General features: G+C 39.4%; 1 protein-coding gene across 9 annotated transcripts in view; it reads left to right on the forward strand.

Moving 5' to 3' along the window:
- tenm3 (teneurin transmembrane protein 3) overlaps positions 1-19,052 on the forward strand; it is a 627,437-nt gene that overhangs the window by 560,110 nt on the left and 48,275 nt on the right. For 7 of the 9 annotated variants that reach the window (XM_079553229.1, XM_079553230.1, XM_079553228.1 and 4 more), the window contains 8 exons: positions 54-74; positions 6,709-6,833; positions 6,989-7,096; positions 9,836-9,990; positions 15,406-15,507; positions 15,590-15,763; positions 16,432-16,491; positions 18,043-18,205. In XM_079553229.1, coding sequence (XP_079409355.1) covers positions 54-74; positions 6,709-6,833; positions 6,989-7,096; positions 9,836-9,990; positions 15,406-15,507; positions 15,590-15,763; positions 16,432-16,491; positions 18,043-18,205 — 908 coding nt within the window. The remainder of the gene's footprint in view (positions 1-53; positions 75-6,708; positions 6,834-6,988; positions 7,097-9,835; positions 9,991-15,405; positions 15,508-15,589; positions 15,764-16,431; positions 16,492-18,042; positions 18,206-19,052) is intronic. The other 2 variants (XM_079553231.1, XM_079553233.1) reach the window with 1 other exon arrangement.

Genomic DNA, 19,052 nt, shown 5'->3' on the forward strand with positions numbered 1-19,052 from the left:
TTTCTAACTAACACCACGTCTCTCCTCTTCTCTGCTGTGTGCTCAATCTAAAGAAACAAAGATTTCAGACACAGGTGAGTGTGACTAACCCTCTTTATTGTTCGTTTTTTCCGCACACGCCGCATGGATCTCCATTTCCCCCTCAGTCACAATCACTCGATTGCTCATTCACTGCGGCATTCAGCCTCAGCAGACGAAGGCCACACGTCAAGAGTACATTGTCGCTCATGTCATTTACCTCAGACACGGAGCTGGCTTTGTGCTACAGAAGAGGAAGGACAATTGAAAAATAATCAGTTTCTACCTTCTGTACATTGTAAAAGGAGACATTGGTGGAAAATACGATACATACAAAAAAAGCTTATCTTCACAATAACATGTTAAATTATTGCACTGATTCAATGTTTCTAATGTTAATATCTAATTCCAAATTCTAATAAAATAAAAATATTCTAATGGCTAAATTCATTGAGTTTTGAATGTCAAAGAACAAAGCAAATTATTATTTTTACAGATTACTCCAGTAATAAGCTGCAAACTAAACTAGATATCCAAAATGTCTTCTGAAAAAGTCTTTGTAACTAATGTGGACAAAATAAGATAAGATAAGATAAGATGGTACTTTATTGATCTCACAGATGGAGAAATTACATAAAACCATAATTGCAATCCATTATTTAGATTTCGTTGCCGAAAGTATGGGAATTTTGGGCATTTTTAGGCAAACATAAAATGACAGAAAACTTTTTTTCTCACATTTATGCCAGTGAAAGTTTCTAATTGAAATCGCTACATTTAGAAAGTTTCCCTATTCACCCGCAGCGTCTCGCCTTAAAAAAGAATCAGGCACAGGTTCCTCCCTTTTTATAGATGCTGTAGTGTCTCGCCCGAGTACGCAATGACAGCAAGCAGTGGTTACTATAAGATCAGCTCCGCCCCGTCATAACTTCACCAATAGACAATTGTATTTGCTTTGTTAATGACTGGCAGGATATTCAATTCTCCAGTGACTCCAAAACGTTCCATTTGTTGCACTCGGGAGCCAGTATTCCGCTATCGTCCCGAAGCAGTGACTTCTTCTCTCCTCCTCCTCCTCCTCCTCCCCCTCTGTGTTCCCTCTCCTTGGTTTGGCTTCTCTGTCTTTTCTGGCTCCGGTCCTGACAAGTGTCCACACAGAATCAAGCCTATTCTTCTGCTGTCAGCTCCCATGAACAACTCAGCCATTACTGTAGGACTGCCCCGAGCAAGGAGAGAGGAGACAGGAGAGACGAGCGATTGTCTTAATTTAAAGCTACACGGCTGGAATTATTGCGCGGGACACGATTTAAGCAATAGTCCAGTAATTGTTCGGTCAAAATGTTCAACTTCTTGCAGAGTCGACAATCTGATAATCCAACAAATACTTGTCTTTTTGTAATATTTATACATTTTTTTAAGTTTGATTTTCCTGCACTCTTGAAGCCCCTTCATAAAGGCTCTGTCATGGATTTTTCCCATTTTCAAACCATTTTTTTCTTGATGTAGGGCAGGGGTGTCAAACTCGTTTGGGTCGCGGGCCAAAATTCAGCCCCCACGGCGGGTCACGGGCCACATATATAGTGAAGGACTGTGGCCAAATAAATAACAACGGTTTACACTTATTGTGCTATATCAGCCTGTGTCACATGTTTCTCAAAGTGCTCCATAAAGTCATTATTCATTCACTCCACACTCGATGGTGGTAAGTTACTATTGTTGCCTGGGGCAGACTGACCATTTGCCGCACGGCTATAATATGTTCTTTATATCCTGATCTCTTATTATGTCAGTGCCCTCAGCTGGGCACGTGTGGAATTCTTTCCTTTTTTTTTAATTTAGCCTAGTGGCTGGAGAGAGCATTCTGGCTATTTCATTCATAATGCATAACTCAGCACAGGAATGGGCTACTAGAGACTTACTTTATTTTTGTGACATACTCAGAAATTCATGCTCTACAAATGGCCACATTGAATCAAGTGTTTGACACATGTGATGTAGAATGAACAGCCGAGGCAGTTAACAATATACTCAATGTAATGTGATGTTTTTTTTGTTTTTTTTTCAGTTTGTTTCATTTAAATATGAAAGATTTAAAACACAGAAAAGCTCAAAAGGAGTAAGCTGAAACTTCCTAAATTTGTCTCTGAATAGTAGTCACAATTAAAGTTCATATATGGTTTGTCATAACATGGTATATCAGATACTAAGATTTGGATGGATAAATACCAGTAAATTCTTTGAGTATTTGAGATTATTCAGTATTTTTTAGAGTTGTATTCAAATAGAAGCTACAACACTGTTATCTTCAAACATTTTACTGAAAACCTCATAAAAAAAATACTTTCCTTTGGAAATAATTGAAATGCCACTCAATTTTTCCTTCTAATTTATCTAAAATTATACCAAGTACCGCCTGCTAAACCCTGGATTACCTCCAGTCGGGAAAACTCTGTTTTAGGGTACAAACCAAAATAAATCATTCTTGGAATTTGAAAAACCTTTAAAATTGGGTTAAGTACAAGAATATGGATTCTCTGAAATAATAAACCCCCAACTTGTTTAGATCCGATAACTTTTTTGTTTCTAGGTGAACGTTTATGTGTTAAGAGCAAACTGCCTCATAACCTAATAAAAGTTGTGCCTGCAGTGTCTTCTCATAACAATACAGTCGCTCATTCTCCCTGTCCATTAAAATTAACTCAAGGACGTCTGCATTTGCGCCGGAGCCAGGAATAACACACTCACATGTTAAATCACTAAAATAATTCCGACAGTGACACAATGTATTTACTTATGAGACCGAGAGAAACGGCGTAGAACATATGAGTTACTGGTGGTTGTATTTTTAATGAAGGACATCTCTCTGCTCCAATGTCAGGTCAAAATACCGTCATCTCCCCCTAGTGGCTGACTGGAGGTTTTATTAGCAGCGTCTCCCCATTAATGATTCAAAATGTGCAAAAGAATATGAAAAGAAGTAGGCAAATATATAGCTGGAGGTATTTTTATGGTCAGTTCATTAGTTAATCTGACTGTTGTTTAGTTATTAAAAAGTTTGACCAACATTTATCTTGTTAATTCAAAGAGAAAGCAGCTTGAAAGTGTATAAATGAATAAATAGTGTGATTGTAGCTCCATCTAATGCATGTCATTGTGTCCTTGGGCAAGACACTTTGTTGAACTTCCAAATGTGGTGTGGGAATGAATCTTTTTCTAATATTTAATCTAAAATCTAATGTTTTGAGTTATTTCACCCTTTTTTGCGTCCCACATCAGTTTTTAATTGATTGCTCTCTAAATGAACTGCAACACCCTTGACGTACATGGACTACCACTGAAAGATCCAAGGGGTCCGCAAGACAATAAATGGTTGGAAACCACTGTCCTACGTAATCCCATATGCTCATTCATAGTTTAATGCCTTCAGCACATTTGAAAATGAAGAAAAGCCGAAACATTAAAAGCGTTTCTAAGCTTTTACCCAGCACTGTAAATAAAGTTCTGGACACGGGTCCCCGCTCTGCAGTCGCCCTGAGGCACTTGTTGACTAACAACAACAAATGCTTTGGACAGATTTCCTCAAGGGGACATTTCCTCAAAACAAAACACAATCTGACAAGTGCGAGTCACTCCGGCACTTTGCTTCTCACAAAATATTTTCACCACAATACTTACTTATATTACAATACTACGCAGTTCTCTCTGATGCTGGATCATTCTACGTCCCAAATTCATACACCTCTATATTCACATTGTGGTTGTCTCCTGTCTCTGCTTTCTTCTGCCTCCTCCTCTGAAGTCTTTGTACCGCAGCCCTTTTTTTGTGTGTGTGTGTCTTCCCTCCCGCTGTCCCTGTCTCTCTCCTCGCTCCATACCACCGCCACATCTCCCATAATGCATTGTGACACATCCAGATGATCAAGTGTTGTTTGCGTGTCGGCTACTTACGCGAGATCGCTGCTAATTTGGAAACCACACTCACACTACACTCAAATCTCTCAAATAAATTCCGAATGGGGGGGGAGAAGAGACCTGTTTTTACAGGCGTCTGAATGAGTAATGCATACCAATTAAAATGTGTAAAAAAGAGAGAGATGCTGCATTCACACCGTATTCTCACATATGTCAGGTCAGATCAAGCTGTAATTAAGCTCCGTACTGTCTTTGAAGCGCCGGGAAAAAGGTGTTTGTTAGAAATAAATAAATGAAAAATTTGCAAGTTATAGTTTAGGAGTGCATTTTATAAGTTGCAGAATATTTGAAAAAAGTGATTATGTATATATATGCGTCGTTTGAAGGAGAAAACTGTCTTTACACTCACAGGTTTTTCATAACGGTGTTAAATGTAGGCTGTGCTTAATCAAACATGCGCCTTCCTCAATATCACAACAGGAGCTGCACCAAATATTAAAACAATGAAACAAAAACAAAACAATGTAATCCGTCCAAGCAAATGTTGTGTCCAGGCAAACATAATGTCCAAACAACATTATTCTGGTGAACTTATTTATCACATACAAATAAAGTAAAATCTAAATCGGGTCTATATGGATGTTCATTGACAGCAGATTGTTCAGTAGAAGCGGAAAAAACGGCAGTCGTAGCTAGCGCTAGCTAGCATTAGCACGATGCTAACATGTAGCATCATGTTAGCATTCTCGTTATTTATGTATTTATGGGCTGTTGAACCACTTCTCCTCCCCATGTCCCTTGATGCCACTTAAACTATAACTTTAAAAGATGGAAACTTCAGTAATACCTTGTTCTAAAAGTACGTATTGAAGTTTTACAAAATTAGGATTAAAAAATGTAAATAAATGTACTGCCGATAAATATTGAGCCTAAACATAATTTGTTTTTTCTGTCATTTACTGGACGATACGTGGATATAGTGATTATTGTGGCAGGCCTAGGGTTCACTAGCCACTGGACCGTGGCCCTTCACTCATTATTCACATCTATATGTGGCCCTCCATGAAAAACGTTTGGACACGCTCTCCTGAGTCACTAGTAGATGTATAAAACGGGCAATAGCCTTTCAGGTTCTTTGCACCTAAAGTTTAATAAAGATGTGAAAAAGACCCTATAATTTTCCCAATTTACTCCCCAATCTCACTACTTGTGCTAATGAACAGTCTTGGCTTCACAACTGTTTCCATTTATTTTTATTTAACTGTGAAAAATCTCTCTGTTGAACCAAATTGAAGCCAAATACACTACACGCAGGAAAATTGAATTTCTCCAAATATTTTTAAACAAAAACCTCATCCGTTTGGCTTCATAAAAGCGATCCATTTTGTGGTGAAGGCCAGAAATGTTCACTGAAAGCATCCTGGTCCTTGGGGATTGTGAAATTTAGAAACTATTTTCTATTGGCAAAAATAAAAATGGGTAAAAGTTTTTTGCTGCGAACAAAGTAGCTGCTAAGGCCAATAACACAAGCAAATTCTCCAAAACCTTTTGGCTCGTGAACTTGAACTAAGGCCTTCATCAATGTGCTTTACAAAAAGGGAAATTATCGCGTATTTTAGGCTGTGCTCAAATGTCTGTCCTTCAGTTTTAAGTGAACAAATCATGCTTTTTAAGGCTTATTTGAAATTGTTTCGACGCAAGCACTGAAATGGCAGTCACCCGCTTTATTGAAATTTGCAAAATGGTCATATGGCTATTATTTATCACGACTTACATGACGCTGATATCTTTCATGCAACATATTTAGATCCACTGTCGCTCGATGGTTTTAATGGGGGGGGTTGGTGTGAAACTGCCTTTAGTGAGTTATAAAAAAAAAGGGCTTAAGCTTATACATTATGAAGGGTATGTATTTATTTCAAAAAGTACCACTGCATTGTTTCTTGTCTTAAATTGTCATAATTCATCAAAACAGTGTGAACGATGTGCCTGAAACTCACATAAATAGATGCAGGAAAGACTAGACGAGAAATCTATGCATTCAGAATCAGGACTCCAAACATTATGCATCACTCCCTGTGACATGTTTACGTTTCAAACCTATGTACATTGATCCATACCATACGCGCCTTTGGAGGTTGTTTCCAGTCTGCTCAATGGTCCAATAAATAACATTTAAAGGAACAGGCCACTATTTTTACATACTGAGATATGTTCTTATCGTAGCTTAGACGAGTTGATTCGTACCTGTCTCGTCTTTGTTCATACGCTCAGTCAGCGTTTAGCATCTGCCAGCAAAGTTATAGCTCCAAAATGGGGTGAAGTTAAAAGCTACCAAGTTGTTCCACGTTTTCCCAATTTAAATACAGTACACACAGTAAAAAGAGGTACTATATCGTAAGGCGTAATAATACCTCCAGGGCACTTGGACGTCCGTGCAGTAAAGTCAAAGTGCTCCTAACTATAAACTGCCTCTTCTCATCCGTTTAGAAAATCAACATGTTTAATGCTCTGTAGCTAGACTTTGATTGTGTAACTACTCACGTAACTGTATTTAAATAGGGAAAATGTGGAACAGCTTGGTAGCTTTTAACTTCACCCCAGTTTGGAGCTATATGAATATGCTGGGAGAGGCTAAATGCTAACAACATTTGCATGACTGAGGGCACGCACGAAGACCAGACAGGTACTTATCAACTCGTCTAAGCTCAGGTAAGAACATATTCCTTTAAGCAGCAAATTAACTTCTCAAATGTATTTCTTCCTCCTGTCTTGCAGCAACAACCCGGCCCATCGCTACTACTTGGCCACAGACCCAGTCACCGGGCAGCTTTACGTTTCGGACACCAACTCGAGACGGATCTACCGACCCAAGATGCTCAGCGGCGCTCGAGACCTCATAAGTAAGGCTTTGGCTAAAACTAAGAAAGGCACACGCAAATGAAGTGTGTGAAAGGTGAAAATGTGGCTGTGAGGCAAAAGGAGCAGGCTCTGGTTGACAGGTTGGATTTGTTAGCTTGTTGACCGTGCTAAATGACTGTGGTTGTTTTTTCTGCAGGTAACGGCGAGGTGGTGGCGGGAACAGGAGAGCAGTGCCCTCCGTTTGATGACGCTCGATGTGGAGACGGGAGGAAGGCCACAGAGGCTCAGCTGCTCGGCCCGAAAGGTTTGTTATCAGCAGCACAAATAAGACAAATAGACAATGCAGGAATCGCAATTTTATTTGTTTGTTTATATGTATTTTAACCACATTTAGAGGAATATTTAACTAAAATATGAACAGTAAATGTTGTTGTTTGCTTGTTCTGCCCAAATAATATAGTCTTTGAGATTTGCCACCATTCAAATTGTGCTGTCAATTTGATTAGAATTAATTGAACATTCCTAAAACCTTGGCTTATATACTGTGAATCATGCTGAATCATCAGTGAATTGACTGCATAACTTCAAATCATAACAACCCTGCTCAAGAAGTGACTTCCTGTTTCGATCCAGCACGCCAAAATAAAAGCACACAGCTCGTCTCATTGATTAGTTCAGCAGGTACTTTCAACCTTACAAGAATATAATTAAATACAGACATTTTAAGTGTTTTGTCTGTTAATTGTTAGGCAGAAAGAAAGTTGAACTAATGAACTGCTGAGCTAGTGAATAAGATGGTGCTTTTATTTTGGTGTGCTGGATCAAAACAGGAAGTCACTTCTTGGACGCCGTTGTTATGATTTGAAGTTATGCACAGAGTCAATTCTCATTGCTACAAACCTTTTAATGGCATGCATCTTTTTTATGGACGATTAAAACTATAAGCCTTTGAATATAGGTTGGTGTGAATTTGAGTTTGGCTTTTAAATGGATTAAAACAATCTCCTTAGACGTCATGCTCTCTGTGGAAACAAAGTGGCTAAAATGAGAAAATGTAGGGTTTGTTTTTCTGACAAGCTTTGGCGGGTGCTCATGTAACAAATGTTTGTGAATTTGAATAGCTTCTAATGAATCACACGTGTTCTGTACATTACGCTGTGTTCTTCCTGTTCGCTCTCTGCTCCAATTTACACCATGTACCGAGCCCATAAACACCCTCATGTTCTTGTTACGAGCTACTTCTCCACATCCTCTTTGTAAGCGTCTCTAATGCAGCTGGATGCGTCATTGGTCAAATTGATGTATGGAAAACGAATGGCATGTATAGGTCAAATACATTTACAGCGGTTCTCAGCAGGGGTCTATTTATTTATTTATATGATTTGGATGTAATGATCGCATTGGACAAACCAGATGCATTGTTGCTCATTTTTTTAGACACAAAAAAACAACAACACATGAACATCATCAATTTACGTTTCACACAGCATTGTCATGTGTGCAACTTTGGCCCAACTTCAGCCTCTTTTTCAGACCTCTGCTAAAGGTGTTCATGTCAGTTTGTAGTTTTTACGTCAGTGCAGAGAGTTACACAGTCCTGATCCATGAAAGGAGAAGCTGGACTGTCCAAAAAATGTTCTAAATTTTTGGAGAACACGGTCCCACATCTTCATTATTGCATTATTCTTCATTAAGTGTCCAATTTAAAGATAATAAAAATAAAATAAAATAATCTAATGAGACTAGGCTTTTTCCATCTCCAATGTGTGTCCAAATCTATTGGTAGCACAAAAACAGCAACAAAGAGGAAAATATAGGTATGCCATTTGTGGGAAAAACTTTCTCAAAATGCTGTTTTTTTGTGCACTAGAAAAAGAAGGAAACAATTTAAATTTATTTTGAGTTCTAAAATGAATTGATTGAATTGAGTTTTTTCTCAATGTATCATCAAAGCCCATCAAACTGGCCAATATGTCTGTGACTTCTGGGTCCCAATTCACCAGTAGAGAACAACCGTTTGAGTGATGTTTATTTGCGATCAGCTTTTAGCAGACAACTGTCAATTGATATTTTAAGAGGCAGGTGTGAGTTAGAAATCCAAATGTGTCAGTTCCCCCCTACGTTCTTCTGCAAATCCTTTTTCACACGAGTTTAGTGTCAAACCAGTCAACAAAGTGTCAGTAACACACAAATGCAGACTTTTCTTCTCAAACAGCTTTTCTGAATGACTGAATGAATGAGTTTCGGACTTTGAAAACAAATCTATTATGCCAACATACAAAACATGTCCGAAGTGGGGGAAAAGTAACTAATATCATTCCACCCTCTGTCTCCAAAAAAATAATTTTCTATGTTTAGAACTTTCTAACCTCTCCCCTGATTACTATTTCCTGTTCAGTTCCTCGCCTGTCGCTTCAACAGAAATCCTGTTCTATATTGGGAAAACAATGTACTGCTGACCTGGCTAAATGTGTGTTATAATATGTGTGCTCTACGTTTATATGAGCTTATGAATCAAAATATGTATACTTAATCCCCTGAAGCTGTTAGCAGTAACTTACAATATCCAATACATTGACAGTTGTAAGCTTAAAGCTACACCATGTAAAATTTCAGCCAATAAAAACAATTGAAATACAAGCATTTATTTTATGACAGATATTGTCATCATTGAAAAATACATCATAAATGTACAACCAAACATTGTGCCACTCACCTTTCCGAAGAAATTACTGTAACTTTACCGAGAGTGGGTACGTCTCCGGCTCGTCTCCATGGAGATGTCAGCTTAAAGCAGCAGATTTTGAGATTTTATAAGGTTAGGTCCTCTTCCAAGTCCATTCTTTGATTACCCTCTGCAAAAACAGCATTTTCTGTTTCGAGCGGGTCTTTGGGAGCATATTTTAGTACTCCAAAATGTTACGCAGTGTGCCTTTAATACACAAGCCGACTATTATTTTTCAATGAGGCTTCTGTGTCTGTTACAAAGTCACACATGTTTACAGTCTGCGTGAGCTAAATGACTGCTCTTTTACTCTCACAGGGATTGCGGTGGATAAGAATGGGCTCATTTACTTTGTGGACGGGACGATGATCCGGAAAGTGGACAGAAACGGCATCATCTCCACGGTTCTGGGCAGCAATGACTTGACCTCCGCTCGACCTCTGACCTGCGACACCAGCATGCACATCAGACAGGTAACCGGCAGAGAAATCACTTGTGGATAGTTTTGGAATCCGCTCTGTAATTGATTGGGCATCAAAACAGTGGAACAATTGTCTCATCTCACTGCAAGGAGGACGCTTTTCTTTTGACCATTTGTATGTTCTCTTTGTGTCTGGATGGGCGTGTCCAAGGTACTACTTACACAAATCCTGCTTCACCCACTGCTCCTGACAGACAGATTTAGATACAGTGACGTTCAGAACCATAACCTCTTAACCCCCACCTGAACCGAGCGCATTGTCTCAGGTTTGGCGGCTTTACCCAAATGTAAGAGCTTCTTGGAAAAAGTGTCAAAACAGCAACAAAAATGAGATGAAAAAGCGATGAAAAAAAGAGCAACAGAAAAGTGACAGAAAAGTGGCGAAAATAAGGATGAAAACGCAACAAGCACAACAAAAACGTGACAAAACAGCGATGAAAATTTGGGAAATCAAAAAAACATCAAAAAAGGGACGACAACACAAGGACAAAGCTCCGTCTCAAGGAGTTTTGTAGGTCTTATCTTTCAAATGAGGCATTACATTGGCCAGTAGGCTGTGATCTTATGGATTTGGGTAAAATAGAACTGGAGAAAAGTTAAGGCGGGGGTTAAGAGGCTAGTTAATCATCTGTGAAGCCAAACAACACAAAAATAGAAACATTTTCATGCTTCTTCCTAGAAACTAAATTAGCAAATCTAACTGTTCTTTGCTGACTGCACCTTTGATAGTCCCCCCGCTTAAAGTTGCTTAAATTCTCCGGCTTCCCAGCATTTTCGAGTTTTATCTGTGCAAATTCCTTTATGATTTATGAAGATGAATGACAATTGTAGCTTTATCTCCAGAAATATGTGAAAAAACCTTTCTCTTGCTGACCTTTGTGCATATGCAAGAAGAACGCGAGTTTGGTTTTGTAAATGAGAAGCTCCTGTAGCAGCAGCCGAGTGTGAATTTCAAAAGCTGATTATATTACTCCTAATGGATCGCACACGCATCCTCATTTGCGCTTGTTAGTTCTCTCCTTAAACGATCGTGTCCAATTTACACCGTGTAAATTCAACATTTTGTGACAAAGTTTGAGTTGTTTCTGTGCAACTTTCATTGTGATTAAGCGAGGTAATTATATTTATACTCTTATGCAGAGGCTTTTCAAACAACAGTAACTTTTAATCTCCCCAGAAAGTACTGTTTGCCCTGATTGCACTCCGTAAAAAAAAAAAAAAAAAAACTTTCTCTTGCTGCATTTCCCAGACGAAAAGCGTGGACTGAAATAGCACTTTATTGTCCAGCGATCTGTCAAAGAGCGCAACTTCCTTGGAGAAAGAACCACCTACAAGCGCTAAACATCATTTGGCGTTTCATGTGCATTCCGCCAGCCTCGGTACTTGACTCCGAGCGCGGCGGGAGACGGGAGAGTTCAGCTCGTCCCATTGCTTTGAGGCCAGACGGAGCAGATCATCTCCCCTTTGGCCGGACTCGCTGGATACTGGCCTCTTTTTCTTCACAGAGTTTAGCTCGGTTTGACTCCGTGACCTCTCGTGTGGCTGCGAGACTCGTTCCTGCAGCCCACACAGAGTCAAGTCCCCTCAAACTTCTACCGATACAGACACTTTTTTTTTCTTCTTTTCACGTCTGTGTTGTGTTATTGTGTGTTGAGACAAGCATTAAAGCAGCCATGAATTATAATAACCTCTCATATACTTATTTTGAGGTTGTGTCAGGTTATATTATTACTTATATATGTGTTTTTACACTATTTCTACCTTTTTTTCTGCTACTTAAGTCGACTAACACTTAATATGAAGTAGCAATATCTGCAATAAAAATATTCTTATATAATTTGTTTCATATTTAAAAATCTTAAATCTAAGAAGATGTAGTGCAATACGTAAAAAGAATAAGCAGAAATAAGTGAAAATAAACTACACTACCAGGCAAAATTTCGGAAACACTTTTTTATGTTTTGGCTCCACTTTATATTCAACACTATATCCATTACATGATTCTCACTGAAGGCAGTACTGAGTAATTTGTTTACATTAATAAATCATTTTCCTCTGGGGGTAATACAAGTGTTAATGTGATTATTGAGATTATTTCATCTCCCCCTGGTGTCTCTGGCCAGAAAACCACAATTGCAACTTCCCTGCCACCGGGTCGGAGGCGTAATACACACTAAGCTAACAGGCTAACGGGCAATGCTAACCGTGGGCTAGCGCCACTTAAACAGTATTTACAGCCAAGTTTGAGTGAAAAGAAATGATATGTTATGTAGCTGGATGTACAATGTCCCTCTCTCCTTTTGTATTTTCTGTCAGCGTAGTATTTACTCTCACGGACAATTAATGAGTAAAAAAATGCAACATGCTACGACATCTGCAGTAGCGCTTATGGCCTCTAGGGGCATGAGTTACTTAGTACTGCTTTAAACTGAATGAACACATGGGATTATGTAGGGGAAAAAAGGGTGAATAAATAACAAATAATATAAGTTGCCAGGCTTTATTCTTGGCAATTTGTTAATGGGCTTCATACATGGTTTTCAACAGTCTGTGAAGTCAAAACCATTTTATTTCTGGTGACTACATCGTAAAGACAATGAGAAAAGTGTGCAAAGCAGTTCAAAAAATAATCTATTTCACCTTTCTGTGTTTAACCTGCTACTTGCCGTCGCCCTTGATCAGGGAGTTAGTGTTAGGTTTAGGGTCAGGGGTTGGGTTAGGAACGGCAAATGTGATATAAGTTGTGTTTCACACAAATCTTACACATAGTTTTAGAAACTAGAAGGTCTTGGCTTTCAAATGAGGTATCACAGTGGCATATAGGCTGTAATGCTCTCTATCAATATGCTTTGAGATTTGGATATGCATGATTGCTAACCCTAAACCTAAACTGGCAAATAACAGGTTAAAACATAATTCCACATGTGTTCATTCATAAATGAATGCCTTCTGTGAGAATCTATAATGTAAATAGTCTTGAAATAAAAGATAAACCCACACATGATTAGTGTTTCCGAACTTGTGACCGGTACTGTATATTTTTTAGACACTGAATTGTGCCAAAATGTTCTTCTCTGAGATTGATGCTAACGTAGATTTAAAAAAATAAAATAAAATATGTTAATAATTATAATTCCAATCATGTATTTTATTTACATTTATTGAGCATTTTATTTTGTAACGCTAAGCCTTTCTCCTTCCATTTTTTTTGCCACAAGGACTAGTGGAGAAGAGTATAAATACTGTGTCCAAACAGGTCAAACTTTGTCAACAACAACTAAAACAGCAATTAAAAAGACATAGGGGAATACTGTATATAGTTATTACATTACTTGGAAGTCCTCCAAAGATCTGATTGCATAGGCTCAGGGTGTCCTCATCATCCAGGCCGCGAGAGCGTCTTTGAACAGAAGCTGAAATGTCCGCAGAGCGTCCTCAGAGAATCTCTCCGAGCATTATCCTCGTTCAGGCGGCTGACATTTGTCTCGCTGCGTCTTAAAGGCCGACGTGACAATTACTTTTGGATATTTTTAAACTCTTTCCCATTGTCCGTGAGCCGATGATTCATAGATCTAACGCTGAGTTCAAGCGAGGCGCGACAGAGACTCAAATGCACTTTTAAAAGTTTCATGTGGGAAAAGCATTGACGACGCTAAGTGGTGCACTATCAATAGGCGCCGATATTTAAAGATCCCGCTTTCATTCATATAGATTTCCTGGACAGCGCAGCGAGATATTTGTGGCTCTGTTGCTTTGACTAAAAGCACATGAGCTGATTTCTTCTGTTCTCAAACGAGGACTGAGGAGGAAAGTTTAATTGAATCTGCCAGCTGCGGCTACAACTCTTTCCTAGCTCTCGCAAACCATTCTGGTACTTAAGATTTAGATTTGTCCACAAAACGACAACAAGTCCCAAGGTTGCATTCTGCCCACAAAAACATCCTCAAATCAGCAAACCCAGTCCAGTCCGACAATATTTGAACATTTCTGATACAATGGATAATTCTTGGACAACCCACACAAACAAACCAAAAAAAAGGGTTCAAAAAGATGCAGACAGCCAGCATGGTTCAACGTTTTTCCTCAAATTGCTGATTTTTCAATACACAAACAACTTTAGCTCTACAAGGGAAAACATTTGTTATTGGAGTATAAATATGAATTTAATTTTCATTTTCATTTTTAACCTGAAATATGAGGCAAATATGAAGAATTGTGTTCATTGACCATCCTTGAAAGCTGAGCCAGAATGTGAAATCAAAACCTGTTTACAAACCTCTATAAGGGACATCATTACTGGTAATACACTGGAAAAAATGCTGTCTTCTATTAGATAAAGGGTTTAAAATTGCTTGAATTTGGACAATGGGGCACGTTTTTATTTGCTCAAAATAGGAAATACTCTTTTTACACTTCAAATAAGACAAAAGTAAGTGAGTGCTTTATTTGTCATTGTACAAACATACAACGAAATTGTGTTCAGGTGTTAGTCCTGAGCCGCGCCGCCACTGTGGGTCAACCTGACCCGCATGTATTTGGAGGCTGTAGCACCCGGAGGTCACCGGGCTGGCTGCTTTCAGTCTCCTCTGATTCTCTGAAACTGTGCACCACCATCTGGGTTTGTCCGTGTTTCAGAGCGTGGTGTCCTGCACTGGTCAGCTCCTGCACCTCCACCTTCCTCTGCCTCCTGAACAGCTCCCTCCGCTCCCTCCACTCCACAACAGTCTTTCACCATCTTCTGGGAAGATCTTAGCAGTTCATCTGTTTTATTCTCCAGTGAACGTCCATTAGCCAGAACACTAGAAGGCATGTGCGGCTCAGCTGTCAGTCTTGCCCGGTTATCACCCCGTGTGTCCCTTTTTTGTTTCCTGTAACTCCTCTTGTGATAACTCCACTCTGCTACAGGTGTGGGGGGCTCTTCGTGCCTCTTCAGTAATTCTGAAGAAGAAACTACTTTAAATTCAAATGAGAAGAAACGTCATAGAAATGTCCAATATTTATTGTTCCATTGGCAGTCAAATAGTCCAAACTTACTCAAATCAGCACAAATAGTTCAAGCACTATTAAGTCATTTTCATCTAATATAAGATGAGAGATACAATGTGATTTTGATATTGGCATCCATAATCATTTTCTTTTCTTTAAGATCCTACTTTTAAAAGCCTCAGTTAGTGTCAGGTCCAACTGACTGAATGAAAACTTCATCCAACAGGCTCCCAGGAAGCTGAACTCTCCCCTTCCCTTCCTATGCTGGCCACCTATTGTGCACGTTTTGGCTTTTTGTACCAATGGATTTAGAAAAACAAAATTTCCATTTGCTTCATGTGTTTTACATAATGGTAGAATTGACGATAAAGCTTGATTGAATTGAATTAATGTTTTTCAACTTCATTCTTCTTTGCCTCAGGTTCGTTTGGAGTGGCCCACAGACCTGGCCATCAACCCCATGGACAACTCCATCTTCGTCCTGGACAACAACGTGGTGCTGCAGATCACTGAAAACAGACAGGTACCTGCAACCTGTCTGTGATATGAGCTTTTTAAACCTCATTCGTGTCAATTAATGATAAACCTTTTTGCGTGTGCATCAGGTGCGCATCGTGGCGGGGCGTCCCATGCATTGCCAGGTTCCGGGGATCGAGTACACTTTGGGTAAGAGGGCGGTGCAGACCATGCTGGAGGGGGCCACTGCCATCGCCCTGTCCTACAGCGGGGTGCTTTACATCGCAGAGACAGACGAGAAGAAAATCCACCGCATCAGACAGGTCAGTCACTGTTTTGTTTGGGAACAACTTCGCCAAACCACAGATAAATCATAGCTGGTAATGTAAGCAAAATACCTTCCCAAAATTGACATCCATGAGCTAAATTGTTTCTGCGTTTTATAGCTACTTTGCAATTTTCTTGCTCTTTCCAAATTCAAATGTCCATTAGCATGATTGTGTTTATTCGAGATATTTCTGGCTTTGCTCCCAGTTTTCCATATCAGTTCAGCGCATCGCCAACCATCCGAGTATTCGCATATTATCGAAATGATCATTTACAGACATTAAGTTAATAGGCTTAAGGGAGATGATGATACAACATTGGCAGCAAGCTTTTAAAAAATGGAACAAACCCAAGTCCCATAAAAATGCATCATACTGGAATGACGTTATCAGACTGCAAATAAAAAGTTGCCCAGTTGCTGAAGTTGAACGTTAGGCATTTGCAAACAGTAAATCTCACGGTGCATTCAATAACTTGCATCTGTAGCCTCGATGTCGCCTATATATTGCCGCCTATGGGGAGAGCGGCTCACTTTTGAACGTCAATGTGAAATTGTCTACATTTGCTTCAAGCGATGTGGCAACTACACTTTACAGCTCAAAATACTTAAGGTGTGTTGCTGTTTCATTGACTTCTCGAACATTCTCTGCCGTGTTTGCTGTAGGTGTCGACTGATGGAGAAATCACACATCTCGCCGGAGCACTTTCTGAATGCGACTGCAAGGTATGGAGCAGCCAGCGTTTCACTGGTCTTTGTTCTAAATATCCTCATATCCTTGTTTGTTTGTTTGTTTGTTTGTTTGTTTGTTTGTTTGTTTGTTTGTTTGTTTGTTTGTATACTTTATTGTCCCCGTAGGGAAATTTGTCCTTATATCAACTCGAGAAAGAAAAGTGCTTTGGAGAGGGTGCAGTGGATCAAATTCGCACACATTTGTTGGAAAAATATTTAATGATAGATTCATGTTTAATATGTGCAAAAAAAGTTGAAATTTAACACAACAGATACTCGTCTTATCCCAAAGCGAGGTACAGAGTGGGTGTCCCAAGATGATTTCTACCCGCACGGTAACACTTTATTTTACACTACCCTTGATACATTGTACCTAACTAAATTTAGTACAATATAATGGGCTTTGTAACAATGTGTAATAAGTTGTACCTATACACAATGAAATACTATGTATTTGTAGGTACATAATGTAATAAGACATAACTCTGACCCTAACCGTAAGCCCAAACCCTAAGGATCTTGTGTCCTATTACATTATGTACTTACAAAGTACTAATACAATAACTTGTATTGTAACCATTTTGTTCGTGCTACATAGGTACAAGTTATTACAGATTGTTACAGAGCACATTACATCGTACTAAATTTAGTTAGGTACAATGTATCAAGGAAGCGTACCTTTTAAAGTTTTGCTGCTTCACCAGGGTCACAGCCTGAAAGTTTGGGAACCCCTGGATTTACCAAGCATTTTTAATGCTTTAATGTTATTGCTTCAGTCTGAGTCAAATCTCAAATTGTTTGAATTGTAGAAAATATTATGGGGATCATTTACTAGGCAAAGCAAGTTTATTTATACCGTGCATTTCTTACACAAGGCAACTCAATGCGCTTTACAAAAGAAGATAATGCAAAATTACAATGAGGTTAAGTTAAAGCAAAGCACATATATAAAGGAAACATGTTGAGGCGGATGATGGGAGAATGACTGGGGTGTGGTTAGAGGGGGTATGTGTGTGCAGTTGTTTACAATCCTGAAAGTCAGCGTTATGCAATATATAAGCCAAGGAGCTCAGTCTTTATCAATATACACATTTTTCCGATTTAAAATTGACTTAATTGACATTCATTCTTTCCCAATTCAACCTTACAAACTGTGTCCAAATTTCAATGTAGCTAATTTAGCTGATAAACTAACTTTGATTCTGTGGCGAGTGGTTCAGAATAGACCGTTATAGGAATCACTAAGCCACTTAACCAGTCCATATCAATGAGGGATGGACCGGAGCAGCAGCGTACTGTAAATTGCTTCAGATTAGGCCGAGCGCATACGGCCATAAAGCGCCACTATGAATTTCACTTTTATCTCCAGCGCAGACAATTTATTAATAATACATCGGGATCAAACCATTACATTCACGAGAGGTTCCTGTCCTCCTGTCCGTTACGGTGCCCACTTGTCCTTCATTAAATTTTAACTTGATTTATCTGCGTAATGTTCATCATCTTCATCTCTGCCTCTTTGGTCTCTGTGGCGCGTTTCTGCAGAACGACGCCAACTGCGACTGCTACCAAACTGGCGACGGCTACGCTAAAGATGCCAGGCTGAACTGCCCCTCGTCGCTGGTGGTGTCTCCGGACGGGACACTCTACGTGGCCGACCTGGGGAACATCCGCATCAGGGCGATCAGACGCAACCTGCCGCCCACCGGTGAGTGAATGATATAGCTGTAATATATAGTCTGAAAAAGGCTAATTTGCCTGTAGGGATGTTAGTCTATACCAGTCAATGCCCAATACACTGCACATGCATCAAACAGGGCTCTCAGCGTGTCCAAAAAAGCAGTAACACATTTCATAACTCTAATCTAATTGACCAAACTTTTTTTTTCATTTATTTTAATACTTTCACTAGGCAACCATGAAAAAGTAAAAACACAAAAGCTCCAATAGGCTACATTTGAATCAGAATGAAGGCAGTGACAAATTATGTGTTTTTCTTGGGAAGGATCCACCAAATATTTCCTTCAAATACAATCAAAACTGTACCTACATTAAATCTGTACCTTTAAAGAGGGGGTATTATGCTTTTTTCAATCACATAGCACCAGTCTATAGCACACTACAATGATGACGAAACCTTCTGTTGGTCTGTAAATGCAGTAAATTAAAATAACTGCCTTGTATAAAATTGCTCTCTCAAAATGGCTGTAGCAAATGTCTTGAAATAGGCCTCTGTCTCTTTAAGAACCTCTGACCCTTTCCGACACGCCCCCTCCACACGCTGTCTGTGGCATCAGTGGGGAGGGGGTTCTGCTGAGGTGCAGTGGTTGGTTACTCGGCTGGTGACGAAAGGTCGGAGGCGTCTCCAGGAGGTGGGGGCGTTCCTCGGAGGACTCAGGCAAACCTATCCCTAAAATGGCTGCCCTCAGAGTTTTTACAGATTACTCAGAAATACGTGAATGTGCCAGGGCAACACTTCAGGCATGTTTTTAATGAGGGAATGACATAATAACATGATGTAAAGCTTGAAAAAGTCGATTTTGCATAATACCCCC

The sequence above is a fragment of the Gobius niger genome (assembly GCF_951799975.1).
Source record: "Gobius niger genome assembly, chromosome: 3".
In the NCBI taxonomy this organism is placed as follows: domain Eukaryota; kingdom Metazoa; phylum Chordata; class Actinopteri; order Gobiiformes; family Gobiidae; genus Gobius; species Gobius niger.